The 24531-nt window shown below is 40.9% G+C and overlaps 1 protein-coding gene across 2 annotated transcripts; it reads right to left on the reverse strand.

Moving 5' to 3' along the window:
- Positions 1-20602: 20602 nt before the first annotated feature.
- LOC147420752 (uncharacterized) lies at positions 20603-22668 on the reverse strand. 2 transcript variants are annotated; one of them, XM_086504850.1, is made up of 4 exons: positions 21819-22668; positions 21669-21735; positions 21346-21587; positions 20603-21273 (listed from the first exon to the last, which is right to left on the reverse strand). In XM_086504850.1, exons 1-4 carry the CDS (start codon positions 21874-21876, stop codon positions 21116-21118), a joined length of 525 nt encoding a protein of 174 aa, XP_086360976.1. In that variant the 5' UTR covers positions 21877-22668; the 3' UTR covers positions 20603-21115. The 2 variants fall into 2 exon arrangements, with proteins under 2 accessions (XP_086360976.1, XP_086360975.1); XM_086504849.1 differs by having other exon boundaries at positions 20603-21587; positions 21819-22655.
- Between the last annotated feature and the right edge of the window lie 1863 nt (positions 22669-24531).

Raw genomic sequence — 24531 nt, forward strand, 5'->3', positions numbered from 1 at the left:
TAAAGGGATTTCAAGATGTTTTTATTGATGATATCCCTTGTGAACTACCTCCTAAACGAGGCAGTGACGACCATGCAATTGAACTTCTTCCAGGAAGTTCACGGCCTAATAAACCTCCTTATAGAGTTTCCTATCAACAAGAGGAGATTATGCGGCAAGTGCATGAGTTAGTTGAGAAGGGCATGGTTAGGCCTAGCTCATCTCCATTTTGTTCACCAGTGTTATTAGTGCAAAAGAAAGACGGCACATATCGTATGTGTGTCGACTATAGAGTACTAAATAGGATCACTATCAAAATAGGTTTCTCGTTCCATGGGTAGAAGACCGATTTTGATAAGCTACAAGGGTCGACCTACTTCAGTATTTTAGGATTGACCTAAAAAGTGGCTATCATCAAATAAGGATAGTTGATCAAGACATTGTAAAGACTGCATTATTTTTCACTACGTTTGGTCTTTACGAGTACATTGTCATGCCTTTTGTCTTGACCAATGCACTAGCCACATTGAACCGCTTTATGGAGAAGCTATTCAGACCTCACCGAAACTTTACTGGAGTGTTCTTTGATGATATAATCATCTACTCTAACTCACTAGACAAACACAAGCAACACCTCCAAGTAATATTTCAAGTTTTATGAGAGAATAAACTTTATATTAATCGAAAGGAAAGTGAGTTTTTCTTACAAGAGATTCACTATTTAGGTCACATTATCTCTCAAGATGGCATCCAAATGGATCCATCAAAGCTAGAGGTAATAAAAGGATGGCCTAATCCAAGAAATCTACATGAACTAAGAAGTTTTATAGGTATGTGTGCATACTATAGACACTTCATAGAAGAGTTCTCACAAATCGTGGGACCATTACATGACCTAACAAAGAAAAACGTTAGGTATATATGGTCTACCAAGGAGAACAATGCTTTGGAAAAGCTTAAAGAAAATCTTATCTCTCAACCTGTGCTTACACTCCGGATCTCTCAAAGCCATTTGAGGTCCAATGCGATGCCTCTGATGATTGCCTTGGAGCTGTTTTGCTCCATGAAGGACATGCCATAGCCTAAAAAATTCAAAGGCTCAACCCTGTTGAGCAAGCTCTAGGCATATATGAGAAAGAATTCTTAGCAGTTCTACATGCTCTAGTCTCATGGAAGCACTATTTATTGGGGACTCCTTTCATTCTACGGACGGATCACCAAAGCCTTAAATACTTCATGACACAGAACAAGCTCTCTGACAAACAAATGAGGTGGGAAAATTTCCTTTCGCAATTTCATTTTCATATTGCTCACATTGCTAGCAAGCATAATCAAGTAGCCGATGCACTCTCAAGACGACCGAGAGTGAATGCGCTTTCCATAGCAACTCACAATGATCTATCTTTTATGATGGATGAGTACGCTATTGATCCCAATTTTGGAGATGTGATTTCAGCCCTTGCACTAGGGAAGAAAGAAGAACCATTTATAGTACAAGATGGTTATCTTCTCTATGGCAATAGACTATGTGTTATTAACTCAGTACGTGAGAAAGTAATGTATGAATCTCATGCTCCTCCTTATGCAGGGCATAGAGGGATTCGGTCTACCCTAAAAGGGATAGAAACATATTCTATTGGCCTGCCATGAAAGCAAACATACAAGAGTATGTTTCAAAATGTGTGGTATGCCAAAAGATGAAGTTGGATAGAGGGAAGCAACCTGGATTTCTTCAACCTTTGCCAATCCCTAATTCACCGTGGGAGAGCATATCCATGGGTTTTATCTTTGGATTGCCCAAGTCTATCCATGGGAATACAGGAAGATGGATGATAGTAGACAAGTTTAGCAAACAAGCACATTACATACCTATCAAAAAGACTATCAAAGCCCATCAAATGGCAACCCTCTTTATATCACAAATCTTCAAGTATCATGGCTTGCCAATGTCGATAGTGTCGGATAGAGATCCTAGAATGACCAGTAATTTTTGGAAGGGTCTCTTTGAGAATTTAGGGACAAGGCTAAACTTCTCTTTGGCCTATCACCCGCAAACGGATGGCCAAAGTGAAATAGCTAATCTAACAATTCTTGATCTACTAAAAGCCTATGTAACGGAATTAGATCAAAGGTCCCAATGGGAGAAGTACTTATCGTTGGTAGAGTATGCTTACAATAACACTGTACATACCTCCACTAGAAAAGCACCTTCTGAGGTAATTTAGGGAAGATCCAAAAGTCTCCTGCTACTTAAGGTACACGGGAAGATCCTCGCTCTGTAGATGAGTATAGCCGAGACCTACAAGAATCTTTCCAAAAGATTAAGGATGCTATCTCTATCTCATAGCAAAGGCAAAAGGCTACTGCTAATAAGCACAAAACAGCTCATGCCTTTAAAAAAAAATGAGTTGGTCTTGCTTAAATTTCCCAACGCTCGATTAAGGCACACAACGAGCAAGAATCCTATGGGACACCAAAAGTACTATGCTAAGTTAGCAAAAAGGTACTATGGTCCCTTCCAGATTCTTAGACCAATCAATGAGATGGCGTATCAACTCAAGTCATTGGCTCATACACAATACTTTCCATGTGAGCCTACTAAAGCCTTACAAAGGAGAGCCACCTCAAGAACCAACTATTGAAGACCCACTGGAGATCAAGGAGCAAGAAGAGGTGCTACAGTCCGAGTCCATTCTCCGACATGAAGACAAGGTATTGAGAGGTGGTAAGATTATCTGGCGGTATCTTATTAAATTTAAAAACTATCTTTTTGAAGATGCTAGATGGATGCAAAGCATACAATTAAAGGATAACCTAAAGCTTGTCAATGCTTACAATGCTTCCCTAGAGTAAGCAAATGTAAATATGTTTAAATGAGAAAAGTTTTTGTCTTATGAGACTCTCTTTTCTTTATTGTGCACAAATGTTAAGAAGCATGCATGCTTAGATCATGTTTGCGGAGACGACATCTCCCGAACACCAAGTAGAGCTTATCACTCTACTATGGAAGATTGATAGGACTAATGCGCAGACATGCTTGAGGCCAAATGGATTAGTCATCCATTTTGGAACGGTGTCGTAGGGTAAAATAGGGATCTTCTACCCACTAGAAAAAGGCTAATGACTAGGCTTTATCTTCTCTACCTCATAGTCGAGGACGACTATGATTTCAAGAGAGAGGTAATGTCATAATAACTAATATCTAATTCTCCTAAATTATTTTCTCATGTTAAACTGATCATTTAATACGGCAAAGTACCAAGGGAGAAAAAGCTAGAATATTGGTAAGGCTAGCAGACTGGTCATCGTAGGGATCCAAAGGAGGGAAAATAGTGATCCAAAGCGGGGCCATCTGCAAAAGGGCAATGTGTATGAATGGTGCTTCAAAGACCTTAGGGTTCATCCCATTAAGACTTCCAAAATGCTAATGTTCCAATGTTCAAAGGTAAAGTCCAAATGGTCAAGCTTAACAGAATTGGATGCTTTTGTGAAGACCATAAAGTCTTCACATATCCCTAGATGGGAGGGGGCGAGCCCTAAAGGTAGGGGAAGAGAGAGAAGAGGTGAGAGAATACACACACACTCTCAAGGCTTCTCTTTACACAAAGGGCATAGTGGACACATGTCAGGTTCCTAGCCCAGTTTCCCCCAAAGTGCATTCAAATCCTATTGGATGGCCATAGAAGTGGACCAATGAGAATTAGGCTAGAGTAAATTTAGTTTAATTCATTTAAAAACACTTGATAAAAGAACCAATAGAAATTAAGCTCTCTAGCAGACTATTGGGCAGTCTACCAAGGGGTCCAATGAGCATTCAGCAACCCAATGTCTTGCATGATTCCTATTGGCCAGAAGACTAAGAGGTCCAATGAGAGTTTAATTGAATTATTTAAATACCTAAAGCTCTCACAAAAGGGGAAAGGGAGACACATGTCACAAGGCTAGCAATTATGCTCCTAATTTATGATTGGCTAAGCTTTACAGGGGCCAATGGGATGCAAGCATGAGCAATTAGCAAGAGGGGTCGACCAAGATGAGAGAGAATGTTTCTTTTTACTCTATCTCATTGCACACACACTCACACAAACTCATGTGTGAAGTAAAGAAGACTATCTCCTTCTCAAGCTTTAATGGAAAGCTCACCATCTAGTCCAAGCTTGTGAGAAGGGAGGCCTACACCAACAACTCTTGGCTTTGTGATGCAAATCCAACCAAGAGCCAAGCTCCAATGCATACTCATCTCCTCTACCATGCTAATTACTAAGCTATGCTAAGCTTTTAAGAGTGATTATGTGAGGGAATTGATGTTGTGTTTTTCAAGTGTAAGCTTGGTGCTTGAAGCTTCCATCTTCATTGCACGGACAAGTTATTGAAGGAACATAAAGTATTGTATTGTAAAATGTCTCCCTTGATGGGGGAGACCTATAATACAAAGCCTTTTGGAGGGGGGACCGGCTCCATGTAAATCGGGTCCTCAACTATTGTCAATAGCTTAATTTCTCTCTCGTTTTGAAGTATTGCTCATGCCTATCTAAGGAGGTGTTATGCTTTTGTTGCTCTCTCCAACCAAGAACTCTTGCTCTTCTCATTAGGAATCTATTCTTAATGAAATGCTCACTATGTCTATGTTATTTTCCGCTACACACAAGTTACAAGACCATTAAGTGTCACAAAAAGAGGCTCTTGAACTCCCAATTGAGCTTTTGATGCTTGCTTTGCAAATCCAACAACAAGCTACCTTCGGGCCTGCAAACAATGATGCCCTCTGATTGCCCAATTTCCACACACACTGCTTTCAAGCTTGACCTTGGGCTTCGGATTCTCTTGCAGAGATGTTAACCTTCCCCCTTTAGCTCAAGAGGGGATGCACATTCCTAGGAATCCAAGCTCTATCGCGTTTCTACTGATCCACCCTCTCTTTGGCAGATCTAGGCCGAGCTTGATCCTCAAGCTCCCATGGCCACCACCATAGCCGAAGATCTTGTCGTAAATACATCTATGTTCGAATCTACCATCGTGGCTCTGATACCACTTGTGAGTGCGCATGTGCACCGATGCGTGCGTGCGTAGTGCGGTGTGGTGTGTGCGAGGAAGGGGAGAAGCAAGAGAGTGTGTGGGTGGAGCAGCCTCAAGGCATGATTGAGGAGCTCCTTATTTTTTGCTTGGCTTTTTTAACTCAAGCTTGCCTTTTGGGATCCGCTTGTAAACCAATTTGGTGGGTTGCTTTGCGTCAGGTCTTTGATTTCAGATCTTGCTTGCTTTGTCTGGGTAATGGAGCTGGTTGTGATATTATGCTCTGTGGGGTAATTGTTTCTTGGGCACCCAAATTTGTCGAGGGTTTTCATGCACTTGAGATTTTGGTACCCAATATTTCCTAGTTTCTTACAGGCTTGGGTTATGAGGATAGATCTTGTGTTGAGCTGTTGATATAGGTGTTGTGCTTGATCTTTGTTGTTCCAACTTCGAAGCCCTAAGATTTGCTTTCCACTCTTCTTTGTTGTATGTAAATGGTACCTTCAAATGTCTACCTTTGAGTGTCCGTTCTGGTACTTTTGCATTCCAGTCTTGGATAGCTTTGTAGGTCCGCATCCATGAAACTCCTAGTACCATATCTTCGTTCATATGCTCATTAGTAATGCTAATAAATGTGTGTGGGCATAGAAACTTGTGCACAAAGATATTCAAGTTGATCACATTGACAAGATTGGGGTTTCTTAATCCCTCTAGGTTTTTAAGAGAGAGAATGTAGAAAAAACCATTCCTCCTAGCATGTTTAAAGGCTAACCCAATCATTTGTAGTAGAACATTTTTTAGCCCTAATTCACCTTCCGAAGGTATATTCTCATAGCATTGAGTGATATCTATTGTGAAGAGATGGAATATTTGTTCAGCGAGGTTAAGAGTAACCTCAATGGAGTTTTACTAGCGAAAATGGGTTATAGTGTATTTGGAGAAAGTTAGAACAGATTTTTTGTTTGGTTGCACAAACAGATTCAAATTCTGAGAGTATAAGGTCAAGGCAAAGGGTGGTATCTTTAGCAATGCCAGTAAAAATACTATTCCAAGCATTGGATATCCATCTGAATTTATGCTTGTGATGTTTATAGGTGGGAAAAAGCACTGGAAGCTTGGTAGCCTGAAGAGAATAACTAAGGTTTTCAAGATGTTTGGAAATCCTATCAGTAACCTCATAAGGATATACATTTAGCAGTGTGAAGTCCTTCCCAGATAGTCGACAGTGAGTTGCTTTCCAAGCCAAGTTTTTGCACAAAAGAGTGGGACAGTTGGAGCTTTTATCCAGCCCTACTATAAACCAATCTTATGAAAGCTTATGAAATTCAACTGCGAGTTGTGGTGCGATCCAAGAACTCTCAGTATACAACCATTTGTATGGTATAAGCGAGATTTTTTTAAAGAAACATTGTTCAATCATTTTAGCTAAGTCCAGTGGGACTGTCTTTAAAAAACAGTCACTAAACTTTTGCAAAAATGCTGACCTTTCCTTATCTAACACAGATAAATTTGACTGATCACTATCTGAGACATCACGTGCAAAAATCAAGTACACAGAAAGATGATTCTTTATTACAGAAGTGATAGCAGAAGCAGATACAATAGGGATTGACTCTCCTTTAAGCTTTACATCCAAGATGTGAGTTTTGCCCCTATGCTGTACAGTGATCTTTTTGTTGTAGGCATCCAAGACCCCATGCACTCGGAACATCCACGGGATCCGCAACAAGGCGTCACAACCTTCCAACGGCATGATGTAGAACTCTTCTGTGTCCACATACGACTGAATATGCAGACGCAGTTTTCCAATTATGGGAGTAACACACTCTGAGTGGCCAAGACATGACAACCATGCCTCTGTTGTGTACCCCATCTCTTCAACTCTGATGCCCAGCTTCATAGCTAACTCTGGTGAGATAAAGTTGGCTTTGGCACCTAGATCAAAGAAGATGCATGTCGTCTGATCCCTATCTTGGTTTATGTCAAGCATATAGTTCGCACATAGAAAATTTTGCACGCATTGCTGCACCTATGACTGATGTTTTGAAAGGGGTAAAGACTCGCCGTCAGCGCGTAGACTTGCCCGAGGCAGCCATTGAGGCTTTCGTAGCTCTCAAGGTTGCGGCGACAGAAGCACTGTGTCTTATCCTTGCCTCTTGGGACGATCCCTTTGAGGTATGGAGGATGAGAGCAATGTCGCCATAGGCGTTGTGCTTCAGCAGTATGGTCGTCCAGTAGCTTTCCTTAGCCGAAAGCTGAATACTGCAGAAAAGAATTATTCAGTTTAGCGGAAAATCCGGTCCATCGTTCAGTCGAACATGGCAGGAGCATTTGTTAGCCCAAACGGCATCACTAGAAACTCATAAAGACCAAATGTCGTTCTATACGCAGTCTTGTGCACATCCTCTAGCCTTATACGAATCTAATGGTACCCACTCTTAAAGTCTATCCTGCTGAAAATTGCAGCACCCTCTAAACGATCGAGAATATCATCAATTCTAGGAATAGGAAACCTATTCTTGATGGTATTCTTATTCAACACACGGTAATCAATACACGTGCACCATGAGCCATCCTTCTGCTGCACTAGGAGCACTGGGGAGCAAAAGGGTGAAGAACTAGGCTGAATCAGCCCCTTCTCTAATAACTTCTCAACCTGGCCCATAATCTCTTTCTGTTGCGCCCCACTAACCCTATAGGGAGGTCTATTTGGTGGGCTCCACCCTGGCACCAAATCTATCCGATGGTCCTCAGGTCTCTTTGGCGGCAATTGCGGCGGTAATGAAGTTAAAGAGTATTGATAAGGTCAGCTAAGCAGCTAAGTAAAGATGATAGAGCAAGATATGGGTTTCTTGGAAAAATGGGTATGTGATTTAGTCCTTTAGCTTAAAAAATTCGGATTGTGGTATCTTTAACTAAGTCAAGTTCACAAGTGCAAACATGCTTGCCATAAGTATCAAAATCATTACAAAAAGAGATATATTTATCACAAGCACATTCCAAAACGGTGTTGTGTTGTAAAAAATCATTAATGTAGACAATTTTTTGAAACAAGATTCTTAATAGGTTGTTGATACTTCCAACCAATAAGTACATTATCAAGTATTTCATGCTTTCCAAAATGTAAGTCAAAAAAGTCACAAAATATTGTTATTGGGTGCACCCAATCCAGAAGTTCGCTTTGGAAAAGACAATGTTCGTAGATATACTCCTTGCAAGATGTCTTCTTAGTAAGATGCATCCTTCCACACGGGCCAAAAACAACCTGCACAACATAGGTGATCATAAGTCAAGGAGGTGCCGGATAGGAGTGTTTCTTTCTCTTCCCCTAGTAAAGCTACAAGACTTTCCTCTGTTAAATTTAGGGAAAGAACTAGATGTCAAAAACGATGTGAATGGATTATTGGGGGTGGCTAAAGAGTTAGGTCTTTTCGGTGAGGGGGAGTCATCATCTTCAATACAAGGCTTGAGTAAATTGGTGATAATCTTAACACTTGTGTAGTTGGCATAAATGGTCAGATAAACCCCTAGTTCACCATCTTTAATACAAGGCTTGAGTAAATTGGTGATAATCTTAACACCTGTGTAGTTGGCATAAATGGTCAGATAAATCCCTAGTTCATCAGATTTGAGTTCTTTAAGGAACTCCAGCATAAGCCCACGAAAAATATTGGAAGCAATTTGAGCAACCACTACTTGTTTGCTTGGCCCCCTAACCAAGAACAGATAAGGGATAGATGAAAGTCCACTAGCTTCTCGGGAAAAAGTTGGTCAAGATGGTTGAGGATAAAGCAGATAGCATGGTCAAAACTAAATTCACATGAGGCTTTAGGGTCAAAAAACTTGCATGCACATTTAACATATGGCCGAAATACATTCCAAATTGATTCCATGTAGCTGATGATCCACTCCAAAAGACTCAATTTCAATTTTTCTAGCAGGTAAGAAAGGAAAAACTTTTGACTTTGGGTACGATTTCCAAAAGATTAGAGTCACTAAGGGAGCAAAGATTGTTTTGAAACTCCTTGGCAACTTCAAGTGCCACACTATCTCAGCAAAAGATGCCACAGGTTTGAGGGATAGCCGGAGTAGCAGGGGTACTGATAAAAGATGGATTGAGGCCACATAATTTTTTGATAAAGTTAGATAGGTCAGCTCCAGAGAAGAGAACGAGGCTAGCTCTTGTTGATATTGTAAATAAAGTATAGGTAACTAGGCTATGTAACGGGAAATCATAGCAACCCCGTCTTTGGAGTCCTTGTCCAGGGTAGCCAAAATCTTGACCCAATCATTGAAATAAAGCATGTGTAAGATAGATAAATTTTTATCCGAGGCAAGAGCCAAATCATAGATTAATTGAGAAGCATCCAAAATGAAAATACATTTGAGGACGAGAGAGGTTTCGACAGAGAGGGGCTCATAGGATAATTCCAGGCCTTGCGAAAGAGCAAGGGTCTACAATAGACAAAATTATTAGTAAGCAAGGGATTACTTAGGGTAACAAGAACACAACTTTTGGCCTGTCGAGCCAGAAAAAGTCTAGTTCTAATAGCCAAGGGTTTTTTTGGAGAATGGTCCTTTAGGTAAAACCTAATTTTTTATAAAATCCTTGTATGCTTCTCCGGGTCGTAGATCACTCTCATGCAAGCTATCAGTCTAAAATGTTTGTGATCCTAAAAATTAATAGAAAAGTACATAATTAGTATTGTAGGTTGGACCTGTACTCCTTAAACCAGCAAATAGTAGATGTGAGCAGGTATCCAAAATATTAGCCTAAGAGGGACCACCTAACACCAACCAACCAAAAAAAGGAATTATAAGCAATGGGTCCAACTTAGAAATAAGATTCGAGCTAGTTTCCAAAGCCAACATTCTGGTTTTCCCAAAGAGCTGGAAAAACCTTACGTAAAGGACATGTGTGTAGCTATTTTACTTATATAATATAATAAGACATAAATGAACTTTTACGCTCAAAAGACAACTGGCTTTAGAAAAGTGACAATGATTAGTACAAAAACAACTCAGTCGTAGAATTATCTTTCTACATGTCTATAAGAATGAGATCTTATTCTAATATACAAATACAATAACCAGTCAAAGAAGTAATTCGCAAATAGTAGTAGGTGCAAGCGAAGTCACGGGCACTCATTTGCTTCAAGCCAAAAATTTCCAAGAAAGGATAGAGCCCTCACCTGCATCCATTCAAACAAGACAACAAATACGTTAGCCTTGAATGCATTTTATAGGTGTTAATGGACTATATCAATTGTTATACATGTCCAACTTACAACTTTTAACTTAAAACAAACGTCCGAAGTGCATATGTAATCCAGTTTTGTAAAGTATAAGGTATGTGTATTTTTTATACCAGTTTGTGGAAAAAGACAAAATCATTTGATTTATGGAAGTAATTATATGTATGGTTCCTATATAGCCCCATTTTATTTAGATCGTAAGATAATAATATAGTTATCATTCTGATCAGAAGGCCACTACCCCTTCTAATCAAAGTGTCTCAGAAAAAGTCTCCCGAAGCCTTCCCTAAAACACCTAAAATACTTTGTAAGTTAAATATTTAATGTTTATTCAAAGCAACTCATCTATGCGGTTTTCTTCTTATCGTCTTTCTCCATGAAGTCATAGTAGTATGATATCAGACTCAGTCCTCAAAACCCTTTGTTTGGTTTAGGTATCAAAATCCGGTCCAGCAGTTCAAGCCAAAACAAAATACCAGGATCTAATCGAATACGCAGTACCCTATATCACTATAGATTGTACCAACTAGTGTTATGTTCAAAACTACAATAAGATATGGTTTGCTCAACCATAATGTTGTTATAAGAAACCTACAAAAAAAAACAGTGAGCAGTACCGAGAGAGCAACACCCACAGTTCACTCCTTTTTTGGTGGAGCAGAAGCTACTTAAAGCATGTAACCAAGATATTGATACCTAAAATATGTATAAACCCCAAATCAAAAAAAGTACAATTGACTGGCACCTTTTGGGCGTGAAGTATCCACTCTACTTAACCATAATAGATCAAAACATTCTTCCGACCATCCTCCTTTTTCTTCTTTTTTTTTAAAAAACTCAGGTAGCATAGTATCAATTTAACCAAGCCATAAACCATGTCACAACCAGTACCAAGTCTCAACACATCAATGGCCGTCCAAGAAAAACCTCTTAATTCAAAGCCTGGTGTAGTAACCATCACCAGGTGTACTTAGCCCTACAACACACCCATGAGACAATATCTGATGGTATTATCGATAAGAGCCCATAACATTATGAGATTTAAAAAAAACTCAGATTTTTGGTTAGCAAGACGCAGAGAATGATCACTAGAGCTAGAAACCATGTTCCTGAAGAAGATCAGTAAATCACAACAAGGAACCTTTTTTAGAAAAAGATCACCACACTTTGCAACCTGTAAAGTGAGCCAACCGGGCCAAGAATCCTTATCTAGGTGCCCATAGAACCACCAATCATTGTTTCATTATGCTGCGCAGTATATTAAAAACATCTGGTGCGACAAAAAAAAAAAAACCAGTGAAAAGGTACTTTTTAATAAAATGCGGACCTGAGAAGCACCATATTTTCTATCATCTCCATAGTCAGACAGTAGGTAGGCCACCAAAAAAACCCTCAAATCTCTCTTTACTTGGACAGAAACACTCAAGAGACAAGGCTAAGTGACGGGCACAGGGCCATCCTCACCTCATTTATATAGTATTCTATAAGTGGAGGGAGTGATGAGGAAGGCCAGCATGTAGGATTCCTTCTCGATCTTTGCTCGATTCCCAAAGCCCCCGGCTAGAAAAGGCAACCGTCATGGCACACTACATAGAGGACAGAGTGGGAGAGAAATGGGGACATCATACTGCGTGCACGTGCAAAGAGAACAGGCGGCAACAGAGTCATGAGGTAGAGAGGCTAAGAAGACAAGCATGAAGCACTTACTACGCATGTAATCCCGTCATCAAGACACCTAATACGGTATCCCAAAAAACAAAAAATGAGCACCAATTACCCCATTTGGGGTGGTGTCACATAGTTTAGGCACCCTGTGAAGGGTAAAGGCCTATGTCCGCCTAAAACAACTTGAGAGGCCAAGAAAAACCCATCAAAGTGGTAAAGCACAGCCCAGGTCCCATTGGGGGGGGTGAGGGGGGTGTTTGGTGTTGTTAGTGGGGTTGCGGGGTTTTCTTAAATTTTTTATAAGGAAAGGGAAAAACCAAACATGGTATAGAGGCAAAGTTGTACTAGGCTAGCAATTCGTACTAGTGAATGGGTAAAACTGTGTATACAGATCTTTAGTTGCATTATTACTTAGGTGTGTGTGTGTGTGTGTGTGTGTGTGTGTGGTGGGTGGGGGGGGGGGGGGGGGGGGGGGGGGACACCACCACACACCTATTTTGCTTGTCCTCTACTTCTGTCCTAGTGCTTGATCTGCTGCAATTTTGAAAGTGCTGATTCAAGCCTTCAAGGCGTGCACACTTGCTTCAAGCCTTTGCTACTCCCACCTGCTCGACTTTAATGTCTCTGCAGAACCCGCAAGCCTCCCGATACATATAGTCAAGCTATTATATTTCCTTGCGAACCAAAACATGTGATGACATTTAATGTGTTGCACATGTGAGACAAAGCAAGCACAGACATTCCACATGAGAGGGATCAATCCCATCCAAAACAAAAAACAAAGTGCAAATCAGAACATTATCATATCAACAAACCATTTACATTACCTTGTAGTAAGTGATGTGCTAATTTTTCTAAGCATTGATGAATGTCTTGTGGAAGGTCTCCAAAGCCTCTTGGAAATTCTCAAGTAGGCATTAGTCCATGTGTTTAGTTCAAAAAACTTGAATATTGCAACCAAGCTTTTCCATGCCTTTGCCTTGCTAGTCATGGCTACACCATTGTCTACATGATCAACTACTACACTATGGTTTTCTTTTTCACTATGGCAGTTACATGTCCTTGTGTACTATGCTTGTCTTTCTTGTGGACTATAGCTTTTACGTGTTCTTCTAGTCATAGGTTTTGATAGAGTCACGCTTTCATGCCACCAATGGATAGCTTATTTGGAACATCCCAGTCATTCTTAGACCTCTTTTCATCCTGCTCTATCTTAACATGTCTTCCATCATGAAAACGCCTCTGATAACACTATCTCTAAGATTGTGATTACCCTTTTCTTTGCAAGGGCAAGTCAAGTGGTCCATGCAAAACAGATATAGAGAAACATTAGTTTTTCTATTATTTTACAAAATGCATGCATTGTGGATAGTGGGATATCTAAAACACGTCAAAATTTAGGGTCGTGAAGATGCATATATGGCACTCTTCTTTAATATGCCTTTTCCAATATATGAACCCCTCCCATGCAATACAAGCAATTGCTTGTTGCTCCTCTGGAAACATTGCACATGTATTTTGAGGTCTGTAGGTCTCTAGCCATGTGCCACTCAATTGTGTACGATCCCATGTCCTCAACATCCAATTTCTTTTCATTTCTTTGTTCACTTATTATTTTTGAGATGCTAGTTTGATGAAAACCCAATGCAATATATCGAAGTTCTCGGCCGGCACCTGAAAATGGTACTTTTAAGTTGTTGGGAATGTACATTCAAAAGCATACAACTTCCACTAAAAATAACATCAACTCACCTTACAATTTGCAAGAATGAAAATTTGTGCTCAAATTGCACGCTAAAGCTTTTAGGATCATCGGGGTGCAATGCTTGCTTCTAGAGCTCTATTCATGAGTATGATTGTGACTCGCTCAACCTTTGTCTCTTTCACAACATCACACTCATTTAGCTTGATCATAAGCTTTGGAGCACCGTCTCACCCTTTAGGAGTAACATCAAACAATTGCACAATGTATGTCTGTACAGAGATCAAATCATAAAAAGTTCTTATGCTTGTCATATACCACTTCCTTCGCTTTTGGTGATTTGTATGTTGATTCAATGTGGAAAGGACTTCTCGCCATTTGAAGAACCTCTTCATTCACTTGTTGTTTTGTCTTTTGAATAGAGAAAGGGTTTGGAAGTAGTGTTTGCTTGATGTGAATCTTCTTTACCTATTTTTGCATAGACCTTTTTTCGATATAATGGCTTCTTCATCGAAAATTGATTGAACCTCCCATGCATGGAGTTGGTTCTCCTTCAAAAGGTTGTCAAGCTATTTGGCAACAGTCTTTCCATAGTTCTTGTCATCCAAGAGGCCAACAACATTTTTTTGATTCAATATGAGACCATAAAGAGCGGTCGTGTTGCACTCCACTTATTTGTCAAGGTGAAGCAAAGATTTGGGCATGTTTATCAAAAGTAAGAGATATGTCTAAGTGTGTATGAACTTAAACCTATAAGGAATGGATGGACTTGCTTGATGGTTCCAACCTTTTTTAAATTCTTTCCAAACCAACCTTCAAGTCCTTGATGTCCCGTAGTCTTATTTCTCTTCGTTGAGGACCTAGTGCTATTTTTTTATTCTTTGACTTGTTGTGTAAGCTCCTTGATGATCTCCTTACTACCTTCCACTTATGAGAATATTGTACGACTTTCTTGTGTAAGCACGCATTCTCATTGCAAAACATCATTGTGTGTGTGGCCAACTACCTGGTGTAGCCATAGAGGCCATTGTGGCCATCTCCCACATAGTCATCAAAGAGATTATATCGTTGAAAGGTGGAGTGGAGTTTGTGATGAAATGCACCCGAAGGTCTACATTTGTCATCCCATGTGACCCGTGTTTTATTTGTTTTTCTTGCAGAGGGGCTCATACTCTCGTGAAAGCTCTATGTGCATATGATACACCTCTTTGTTCTTTGTAGATCTCTTTAGGGAGAAGCTATAAGCTTTGACTAAGACATGACTAATTAAGCTTGTTGAAGAGGTAAGGGCAATGGAGGAAAGAACATTGAATATTCGTGCGCAACAACACGTATGAGGGATTTTTATTTTTTTTTGAAAGGGGGGGGGGGGGGGTTTACTCTAGAAAGAGAAGGGAGTTGGATTTATTTCTAATTGCATATGTGGATGAGGACAAGGTCAAGGAGGAAGAAAGAGCATGAGGGAGAGGGTGTGGGAAGAGATGTGTGTGTGTGTGTGTGTGTGTGTGTGTGTTTGGCCTGTTTTTCCCGTCAAAGAGAGAGAGAGAGAGAGAGAGCCCTTGGTGGCCAATAATGCATGAGAAAGAGCAAGGGAGGAGAGGCAAGGGGCTGAATGGTGGGGGTGTGTGAGCTTGCTCTTGCCGTCAAACTCGTCCAAGGAAGGGAGAGAGAGGGGGTTGTCACCTTGCTGGATTGCACACACACACACACACACACACACACACACAAAGCCGTTTTTTGATACGATACTCCTTGCATATTTATAAACTCCAAAGCACCGGTACGGATTCCAATCATCCACATCAACACCATTGGCTACCATATCACAGCAATTCGAGACCTGAGGAGGTCATCTGAACCCATCCTCTACAATAGTTATCTCCCATGCATAACCCTGACTTCACGGTCACAATTTGGGCACAATGGCACCTTTTAAATGGTTTACAACCTCCCCCCATGCTTGTCGAGCTTCCTGTGCTGCACTTGAGACAATCTCTAGGTCGAAAAACCCAGCTGAGCATCTTGTGTGGCTAGGCTCAGCCTCTTGCATATGATGTCGAGATGCAAGTATTATGCATCTAGAGATACCCTTTTTTATCATCAAGAGACCATTTAGAGTTTCCCTGTCTTGAGTATATTACACTCGTCATCAATGCATTACCTACTCAGCATTTGTCACCCTAGCTCAGAGAGCAGATCTTAGTTTTCAAAAATGCAAAAGATTAAAAGATTCAACATTGAATTCCTAGCCATTGCGGGCAGTGAAGTGTTGTCATTAGTTGATTACTTCTTGTGTTTTTTATGAACGTATCCTATAAACGAAGGAGATATTTGGATTTTGGAAAAACTTATATGGAAAAGGAGAAAGTGAATTTCCTATTATCTCTCTCTATGTTGACATGGCATTTCTTAGAAGGCTCAAATTTGAGTCCAAACTTTTCCTAATGACAACTGTTATAAACGTAAGAAGGGGGATCATAATTACCATATACTAATTTTAAATAGAATTTTTTCTCAGACCCTTTGGTCGCACGTGGCATGTCCTTTTCTATAAGCATTGGGTCCCCTGAGCTTTCATTGGAACCACAGTGCTATCCTCAAAATCAAAAAGAGACTTCGCACGAGGGAGATACGACCATATAGAGAAACTAGGTAGATAGGAGTAACAGCTCGTTGAGCACTCAATTCATTATCTTCAAAAGCTCACATATGTTTTTACAAAAATTGGCCTCTATACTTGTGTCGAAGGTCAAAATCAGGTTCTATAGCCAAAATGGCTCTCAAACTGGCATACTAAGTGCCATGGGTAAAAGAATTAAAAGTTGGAAGCCATCATATCCAATTTAATGAATAAGCGCTCTAAAATACATCCATAAAACAATAAGTACAATCATAAACACTACAAAAATATGGAATCCGGTTCTGCACATAATGAAAATTTTACAAAATTGCCACAAGCATTGGCATATGTTATTCTAGTTGGTAACATCCCCCCGCACCTTGGCCACGTCATCCTCAATGTGCCTAGCTATAAGGAGGTCTTTGTATGCATTGTCGTTAATGCAACTCCTTGAGAACCCACTTCCAAGTAGCTTGCTATTTCTTTTCTTCCTCTATGATGAGAATTTTTTATAATGAGTTTTTAAGCTCTATGGAGCAGTAAGCCATGAACCTTGCCCATAGATTTGCAATGTTGGGCCCAAATATGTGGGATCTCAACTCAAAGAATCCAATGTAGGCCTCTTCAAAATTTTCCATAAAATACGATGGTAGAAAGTGATGCTATTATAGAAGCCAAATAGTACATCAATTGAGGACTGCTCTGAGCGATCATAACATAATCCTAAAGATCCTTCTAGAAAACTCATCCATCCAACATCCGTGTACTAGTAGATATGGCATATTTTTCACATCAAGACACATGTTATGTCTGGACCTCCCTAAAAAGTCTATGCAATTCTGTCCAAAATCTCTCTCATATTTTCTTCTGTTGTGAGTCATATTCTCGACCTTGGAAACAATGGATAATTTAGCCAAGTGGGCCAGTTCTTCTGCATGTAAGTGAAACCATCCCATGGTCTTCTTCTTGGTAGTGGACAAAAGGTAGGGCCCTCTCTCATTTCCTTTGGAGCAATAGTGACGTGTATCTCCCACCTTGGGTGCTTTTGCAGCCAGTTGTTTCTCCAACTTGGTTCTTGTTGCAGTAAATCTCTAATATTTTCATGAAAATGTAGTACCTTGTGTTTGATGAGAGGATATGGGAACCTTCTCTCGTGCCAATCTGCTCTAATGGAATTAGGTTTGAGCATACAATTAATCTATGGATTATCCTCTTCTTCCATATTGTAGCTTCTCTCGAAGCCTCATCTTCTTCACAAGAAGATTTAAAATTTTCTTATGTAGAAAAACAGAGTCTTTTTCAGTGTTTTTCATACAACGCATAACATCATGAGCTTCTGTGAGGGAGGCATCGCATACCTAGCTAGGTACGATTGGGGGCAGGGGACCGCCTGCCCCTCCATCGGGCTGGCGGTCCCCTGCCCCCAATCGTACCTAGCTAGGTATGCGATGCCTCCCTCACAGAAGCTCATGATGTTGATGTAAGTCATAATGTGGTAATTATTGTGAGAATTTGTCCAAAACTTCTTGTGCTTCCAGTTGTATTGCTTTCTTTAGTAAATCCTTAGCTTGATTTATGTAGCTCCCTCTCTCTGTATATTGAAGTTGCGGCTTTACCCTTGCCTTTGTTCTGATCTTCAATAGTCTCTAGAGGATTGAATTCTATTAAATATGGATCACTTGTGCCAAAGAAATCATTGCTTTCAATGGTAGAAGCTTCTCTAGTACACAGTACCATTGGTCCTTGTTGTAAGAAACTCCTGTTTGGCAAGTAATTCAATCGTTAGCATCTGCACTTCTGCCTTGTTGCCTTTGTCTGCAACAACTCCTAACCCTTATGAAAACATGGAAGCTTTCATCTCAGGTATATCTATATCACGTATGAGAATAGTTTTCACCTTTTAACTCTATGCAATGAGCCTTCCATTCTTCTTATACTCTTTTACATACATACCATCATAATTATCTACCCAACAGACACAGTTTTTTGCAATGTTGAGAACATGCAGTACATTAGTTGAAACGTCCCCTTGAAATCTTTCAAAGACAAGAGCACACTCCTTGTATGCACAATAGCATGCATGGTGTCATCCCCAATCTCAATAAAGATTGTCCAAAGTTTACGAGTCCATTAACCATTCCCCATGGCTATGGCTTGGTTATGTGATTCAATGCACCCAAATCCACATACCACATATTATCATCACAATTTGATACATTTGCAAACATAGTGTTCATCATATGCCCTACAAAAAATGGTCTTTCTAACGCATGTAACAGTACTTGCATAATTGTTTTTTTTTTGCCTTCTTCTGGGACAATTATGCTCAAACCGGTCTCTTCATCCCCCTGTCATTATTCTACATGTTTTTGTGAAAGTTTCGTTTACCTATGTGGATGCTAGCGATGGCAATTGGAACCTAGAGACGGCACCCTTTGAAGAACTTTGTCAAGATACTCCTCCAATGGACCTAGAAATGGAATCTCTATATGGGGATTGGGGTTCAAAAAAGTTCGAGGGACTCCAAGGTGAATACCCTGAAAACCCTACCATCATTCTCGGGAGAATGTGCAAACAAACCTCTTGTATGCAAAACCACAAAACTTTGCACAACAAAACAAACTTGCCAAGAATTGCACTCAATCTTGTCCAAACCAATCCAATGTACAATTACTTAGACTCAATTGTTGAGGAGAAGACGGCACTTGATGCTTTAAAGAACTTGGCAAGATCATGGCCCTATTATTTATCTATTGCTTGATCCTTAGTATGTATTTAGCTTCTAAAAGGAGCTACAAAACTTCATCTTGATTAATTGAAACAAATAAGGCTTTTGATACCACGATGTACGATAAAAGCTATAAGTGGTTTAAATTACAACATACGATCAGATCAAAATTTCTCAAACAGAATTTTCAACAAGAATGTGTAAATGTAGGCAAAGAAATGAGAGACAATTAGTGAGACTTACATATACCTAGAATTGCAACAAAGCAACACAGCATGTCTTAGGTCAGGTTAGAAGGACACGAGATCTCAGCCGTCCAAGGCATCGGCATTCCTTAGCAGAATCTGCCGATGCAACCAGCTGATGTCAGACACGTCAGCAGTCAGACCGAACTGTTGCATGCCAAGTCTTCGAAGGGAATGAGCTGAGCATCCAACACATCAACAATAGTAATTTACAGATTGTCTAGCAATCCGTGATTGGCACGTCAGCTATCGCCAGCGTACGTGCAGCCTGTCATCAGCTCGTGTGCAGTCTGTGGTAACAACGTTTGCTTGCAGTCTATTGTACGATTCATGCATGGTGATTGGCCCTCCTCCCCCCGACTCTTGACGGGAGGGAAAGATTATTGACTGACCTTTCCCTGCAATCCACGCTCCCCATGGCTCCCGGCATCTGTTGATCACCATGAGTCGTCTGGATTACAGGGAAAGGTAACCCTGGCTGACCTTTCCCTACCCCGTCAAGGTCGGTGGTGGAGGGGAAACTGATCGTGGCCCTCCATTTACTAGCGCTTCTACGCCCCCAGAATATCAGTTGCAATCGTGGATGTGCCACAGTTTAACAGCCATAATATGGCCAGTCCATGAAGCCAATGACTTCTCTCCAAGTCAGCACACAGAATTGTGCTCACCTGACTAATCAGCTGGCAGGAACAGGAGCACAGCAGGTGAGTGTCGTCTTTGCTACTAATCAAATGGCACATGTTGCCCCCTCCCACCGACACCTGACGGCCAGGAATCACCATTCCCATAATATTAACTCCCACCACGGCTCCCAGCCTCCACTTGTCGCCATGTGGCCATCAATATTATGTGGAATGGTCATTCCATGACCATTCCCTACCCCATCATACGATTTTCATGTCTAAACCTTACAGAATAAATGCTCAATTTCCATTACACATTCATTTTGGTCCTTCAAATTCCTAGCATATCATAAAAATTGCCAAAAGCATGAACAGCGACTCACTAATTTGTTAGGACGGAATTATAAAGTGCTAGAGAGTTCCACAATTTGACATTCACAATCCTTTTGCAAAATTTTAACACACAGCAACAATTCTGAATAAAATGTGAAGCATTAGTCACAGAGCATGTTCTACTCTGCAACCACCAATATTCAAGTCAAAATGCAACCATGATTCTAGAAATTGACAGTAGAAGACATAAACAACTATGGAAGTCTTTACTTATTTCTATCTCAACAATGAAGCCTTCAAAGTCGCATGGGTAACATCTTTTCAACAAAAAGGACAAATCAATTAGACACTCCTTAGTTCAGTAAGCAATAAATTTGAAGCATCCTGATGCAAAATCCTCTGCTATTTCCACATACCCACACAATTGTAAAATCAAACGTGTTCCGTAGGAATCACGATAGGATCCCCTGATATTTAGCCCTTGACTATTCAGAATAAGCAATAATATTACACAGAGATTGGTAAAGCAGGACTTGACTATGGGGTGTGTCAGCAACAAAAATTTGTGCAAATTTATTCTAGAAGACAGCTTTTCAGCAGCATAACATGGTACAAAAAGTTGACTTGATAGCATCCCTTCACAAGATTTGATTCGAGAAGCAGAGGGCATCAAGAACACATTATCAACTGAGAATATCTATTTGTGAAGCACTAGGGTATGGGGCCTCCAATATTCTGAAAAGGTCCATTTACATTCTCCAACCCTCTGAAAAGGTTTCATTTCCATCTCTACAGAGAAGCTAAATCCCAACTTGTAGACTAACTTCTTTTTGAACTGGCAGATATCGTTGGCAACATCCACCCCAAAATGAATGTACTTACTGCAGACACCGTACCGTGTCATGGCCGTCAAAAAGCAATGGTTGGCACATGAAGCGTCTCTTTCAATCTGCTAAGAAGACCGCCTCAATTTAGTGTTAAGTGAAGCCTCTTTGTAGGAAGTGAAGGTGCCAAGAGAAGATCGCCTGCTGGGTCGCCCACTTGGCAACTCCCCTAGAGATGAAGAAGAGTCATGTGCACACCGTGGCAGTTGTTCACCGTTTGAAATATCTGCATCAGGAATTATGCTTGACGAGGGATTTTGATCTTCAAGCACATCACCAGACAAAGAGCAGGACTCACTCTGAGGGACTGTTTGAGGGCATGGAGGAAGTAAAGTCTCTGCCACTTCCTCGTCTGCGCTGCTTGGCATTGCAGCAGGAGTAACATTCTGTTCATCCTCACACACTTTATGTAATTGCTGAATCCGCCTTTCTCGTCGATGAAAAGGCTTCACCTGACTAGGGGTACTATCGAGCTGCCTCAGTTTTGTTTTCAGAGAGGGCTCCTTGTAGCTTAGACTTGCACGGCGCCTTAATGTTGATCTGCAAGAAAAGTTAAGATTACTGCATTTGACACTTCAAGCCTATGTTGTGGTGGGTCACAACTGAATAAAAGCACAAAACCTGCACGTAGCAGAGAGCTCAGATCTTTCATCTTTGACGAAATCCAATGATTCAGTCAACGCTTCACCTGAGGAGAAGTGAAGATTCACAACTTCAAAACGAAGCGGCCATGGAAAAAACCTGAGATAATACCACAATCTTGTACTTAACAGGAGCTAACAGTTCGGCGAGCTCTTGATTCAGCAAGTTTAGCAAGCAGATTTGGCATAGTGGGTTGCTTATCAAATGGAGCCTATCATCAACAGAAAAGCATTTAGAAAACTTAATGACGTAGTAAACATTTCTTGGAAACTTAATCTCAATAGAAGCACAATAGTAATAATTGGCTCAAAACGCAGCATAGCAGAAAGTGGTGATAGGTCATATACTTGCCCATTTTATTTGCCCATCAATAATAACATTGGCGTGTGCTTAGTCAACAAGGTATGTTGTGAACCATTCCCTAAGCTTGTTCAAAACAGGAAAACTTGTGCGCTTGCATAATTTTCAGCTCCCTAACTTCTCTCTTTTGCAATAACTGCAATACTTCAAGTCTCCTGCCTAAGTCAGTGGACATTGACAACATTCACTTCTCTCCAAAACATCACAAGAGAGACTTGCACACCTTGATATTTGACCAATAATAAAAGCCTAAGTCATGAACACATCACAAGTTTCAGCACAGCAGTAGCATCGCTTTCCACAGACACAAACCAAGCAACAGCACGAGATACGGCATGATACTAAAAACAAACCTCAGACTAAAAACTTGGCAAGCAATGCACCACTCTGCATCTTTGGATCAATAATGCCCAAACCTCTCTCTCTCTCTCTCTCTCTCTCTCTCTCTCTCTCTCTCTCTCTCTCTCTGATTGGTTATGCCATTTCCCTCTTGAATAACAGGTCTTGAGTTCAACTCCTCGTCGGCTAGATCTTTAAGGTCTCTTGGGATAGTTTCCTACGACGTTAAAACTCTCTTCTTGGGTGTGTGTGTGTGTGTGTGTGTGTGTGTGTGTGTGTGTGTGTGTGTGTGCGTGGGTGTGTGTGTGTGTGTGTGCGCCAATAAAAAGAGGAAAATGGTATAACCTTTCTATCACCCAAGTGTGGTAGATTGGTTATGCCATTTCCCTCTTGAATAACAGGTCTTGAGTTCAACTCCTCGTTGGCTAGATCTTTAAGGTCTCTTGGGATAGTTTCCTACGACGTTAAAACTCTCTTCTTCTTCTTCTTCTTCTTCTTCTTCTTCTTCTTCTTTTCTCTCTCTCTCTCTCTCTCTCTCTCTCTCTCTCTCTCTCTCTCTACGCGTGCATACGTGTGCGTGTGCAGAGACCCATGAGAGAGTTCATGGGATGATCACCATTGTATACTTTCCCCACTCTGCACCTCATTAGCCCTCATGTGATTGTACCCCTCCCCATATGTTTTGAGCTGATGTATTATGTGATGATGATGAGGATGTAGGTTAGGGCTTACATACCTACCCACTCTAGGTACCGTCATTTACTTTTAACTTTACGTTCAACATTGTACTAGAGTCATACATGGACGTAACCTTTTGGTCTCATCGGTCATTTTGGCCTTCTGAAGACGTTAATATAACATTTCATTTCATTTGTCACAGGATAACATGGCATGCACGTGGCACGGCCTAGCTGGTAGAACCTGGCCCATGGACCCAAACCCTAATAAAGAGAAGCAAAAGAAGTTTTACCAACTTACAGATTATGACCGAGAGGCCTAAAGGGGTCAGGTTTTTAATCCTAACCCCTCCCAACTTATAGAACTTGACCGAAGGGCCTACAGCCCTTAAAAAAAGCAAAGGACCCAAATCTCCGTAGAGCTGATAACGTGGCACTGCTATACGGACGCCCCGCATTTTCTGCAGACTACTCATGTGGCACTATACGAACACCCGCGTTTACGCCATAACCGATGGGGTGCCAGACTTTTGGATTATTGCTTTTGGGACCCACTGCTTTTGGAAACAAGGCTTTTCATGTATTCTTTTGGTCTATTCTTGCAAAGTAGTAATAAAAAATACAAGAAGGGGCGCCAGCCTGTGGGGCCAGGGCATCTTGGCTCGAAACTACGCCATGCCATATCGGCACCCCTCTTCTCTCTCTCTCTCCCTCTATTCAAGTTTACTTAGTTTTTGCAGTTTTTCTCACATGTTGCAATAGATCTTGGGCTTGGAGTGTCCAAGTCTATTACAGTTGTATCAGAGCTCAAATTATTCTTCTTCTACAAAGGATCCAATCCCTTTTTCGCAACACACATGGATTCTGGCAGTGAATCCGACAAGGAGGAAACTCTTCCACCTACTCACATGAGTGAAGAGACCAAAGGCAACGGGAGCGGAGCAGGCCTCTTTCCGAGGAATCGCGAGCAAAGTATGGCCTAGGTCCACCAACTAACCTTGACAAGTACAAGTTGACAATTGCTCTAATCAAATGCTCAAGTACTCCAAGGATCCACAACATGCAAAGTTTCTAAAGAATCACCTACTTGACGAGATTCATTTGCGATGGTAGGCTGCCATTCAATCACCTTTCAAGTCCGCCATGAAACAGAAAGCAAAACCGAGTGCAAGCAAGCAAAAACTGTACTCGTAAGATGAATCTAACACTGTTGTTCAACAACACGTTAATAAAGTAATGAAGACTACAAACAGCTCTCAGAAGAAGAGTCGCGCAGCTGACTATCCCAGCTATTGGGTTCGGAAATCTACTTTCACGGCAGCTAGCAAATCCAAGAACCGTGTCCGCTTTGCAGATGACTTCCCTTTTGATAGGTCTTAGAGTTCCTCCTCCGGCTCCTACGAGGACGACGGGAAGCACCGAAAGCAGAGAGAGACTCAAAAGAGCAAGAACAACAAGCGAACCAA

Source organism: Adiantum capillus-veneris, chromosome 28 (assembly GCF_014529385.1).
Source record: "Adiantum capillus-veneris isolate H3 chromosome 28, ASM1452938v2, whole genome shotgun sequence".
Taxonomy (NCBI): domain Eukaryota; kingdom Viridiplantae; phylum Streptophyta; class Polypodiopsida; order Polypodiales; family Pteridaceae; genus Adiantum; species Adiantum capillus-veneris.

Excerpts from the sequence above, each read along its gene's own strand:
- LOC147420752 (XM_086504849.1), bottom strand. The coding sequence starts at position 21,876 with ATGCCAAATCTGCTTGCTAAACTTGCTGAATCAAGAGCTCGCCGAACT. Across the intron at positions 21,736-21,818 it reads TCGCCGAACTGTTAGCTCCT|GTGAAGCGTTGACTGAATCA; the intron begins GTTAAGTACAAG and ends ACTTCTCCTCAG. Across the intron at positions 21,588-21,668 it reads GAGCTCTCTGCTACGTGCAG|ATCAACATTAAGGCGCCGTG; the intron begins GTTTTGTGCTTT and ends CTTTTCTTGCAG.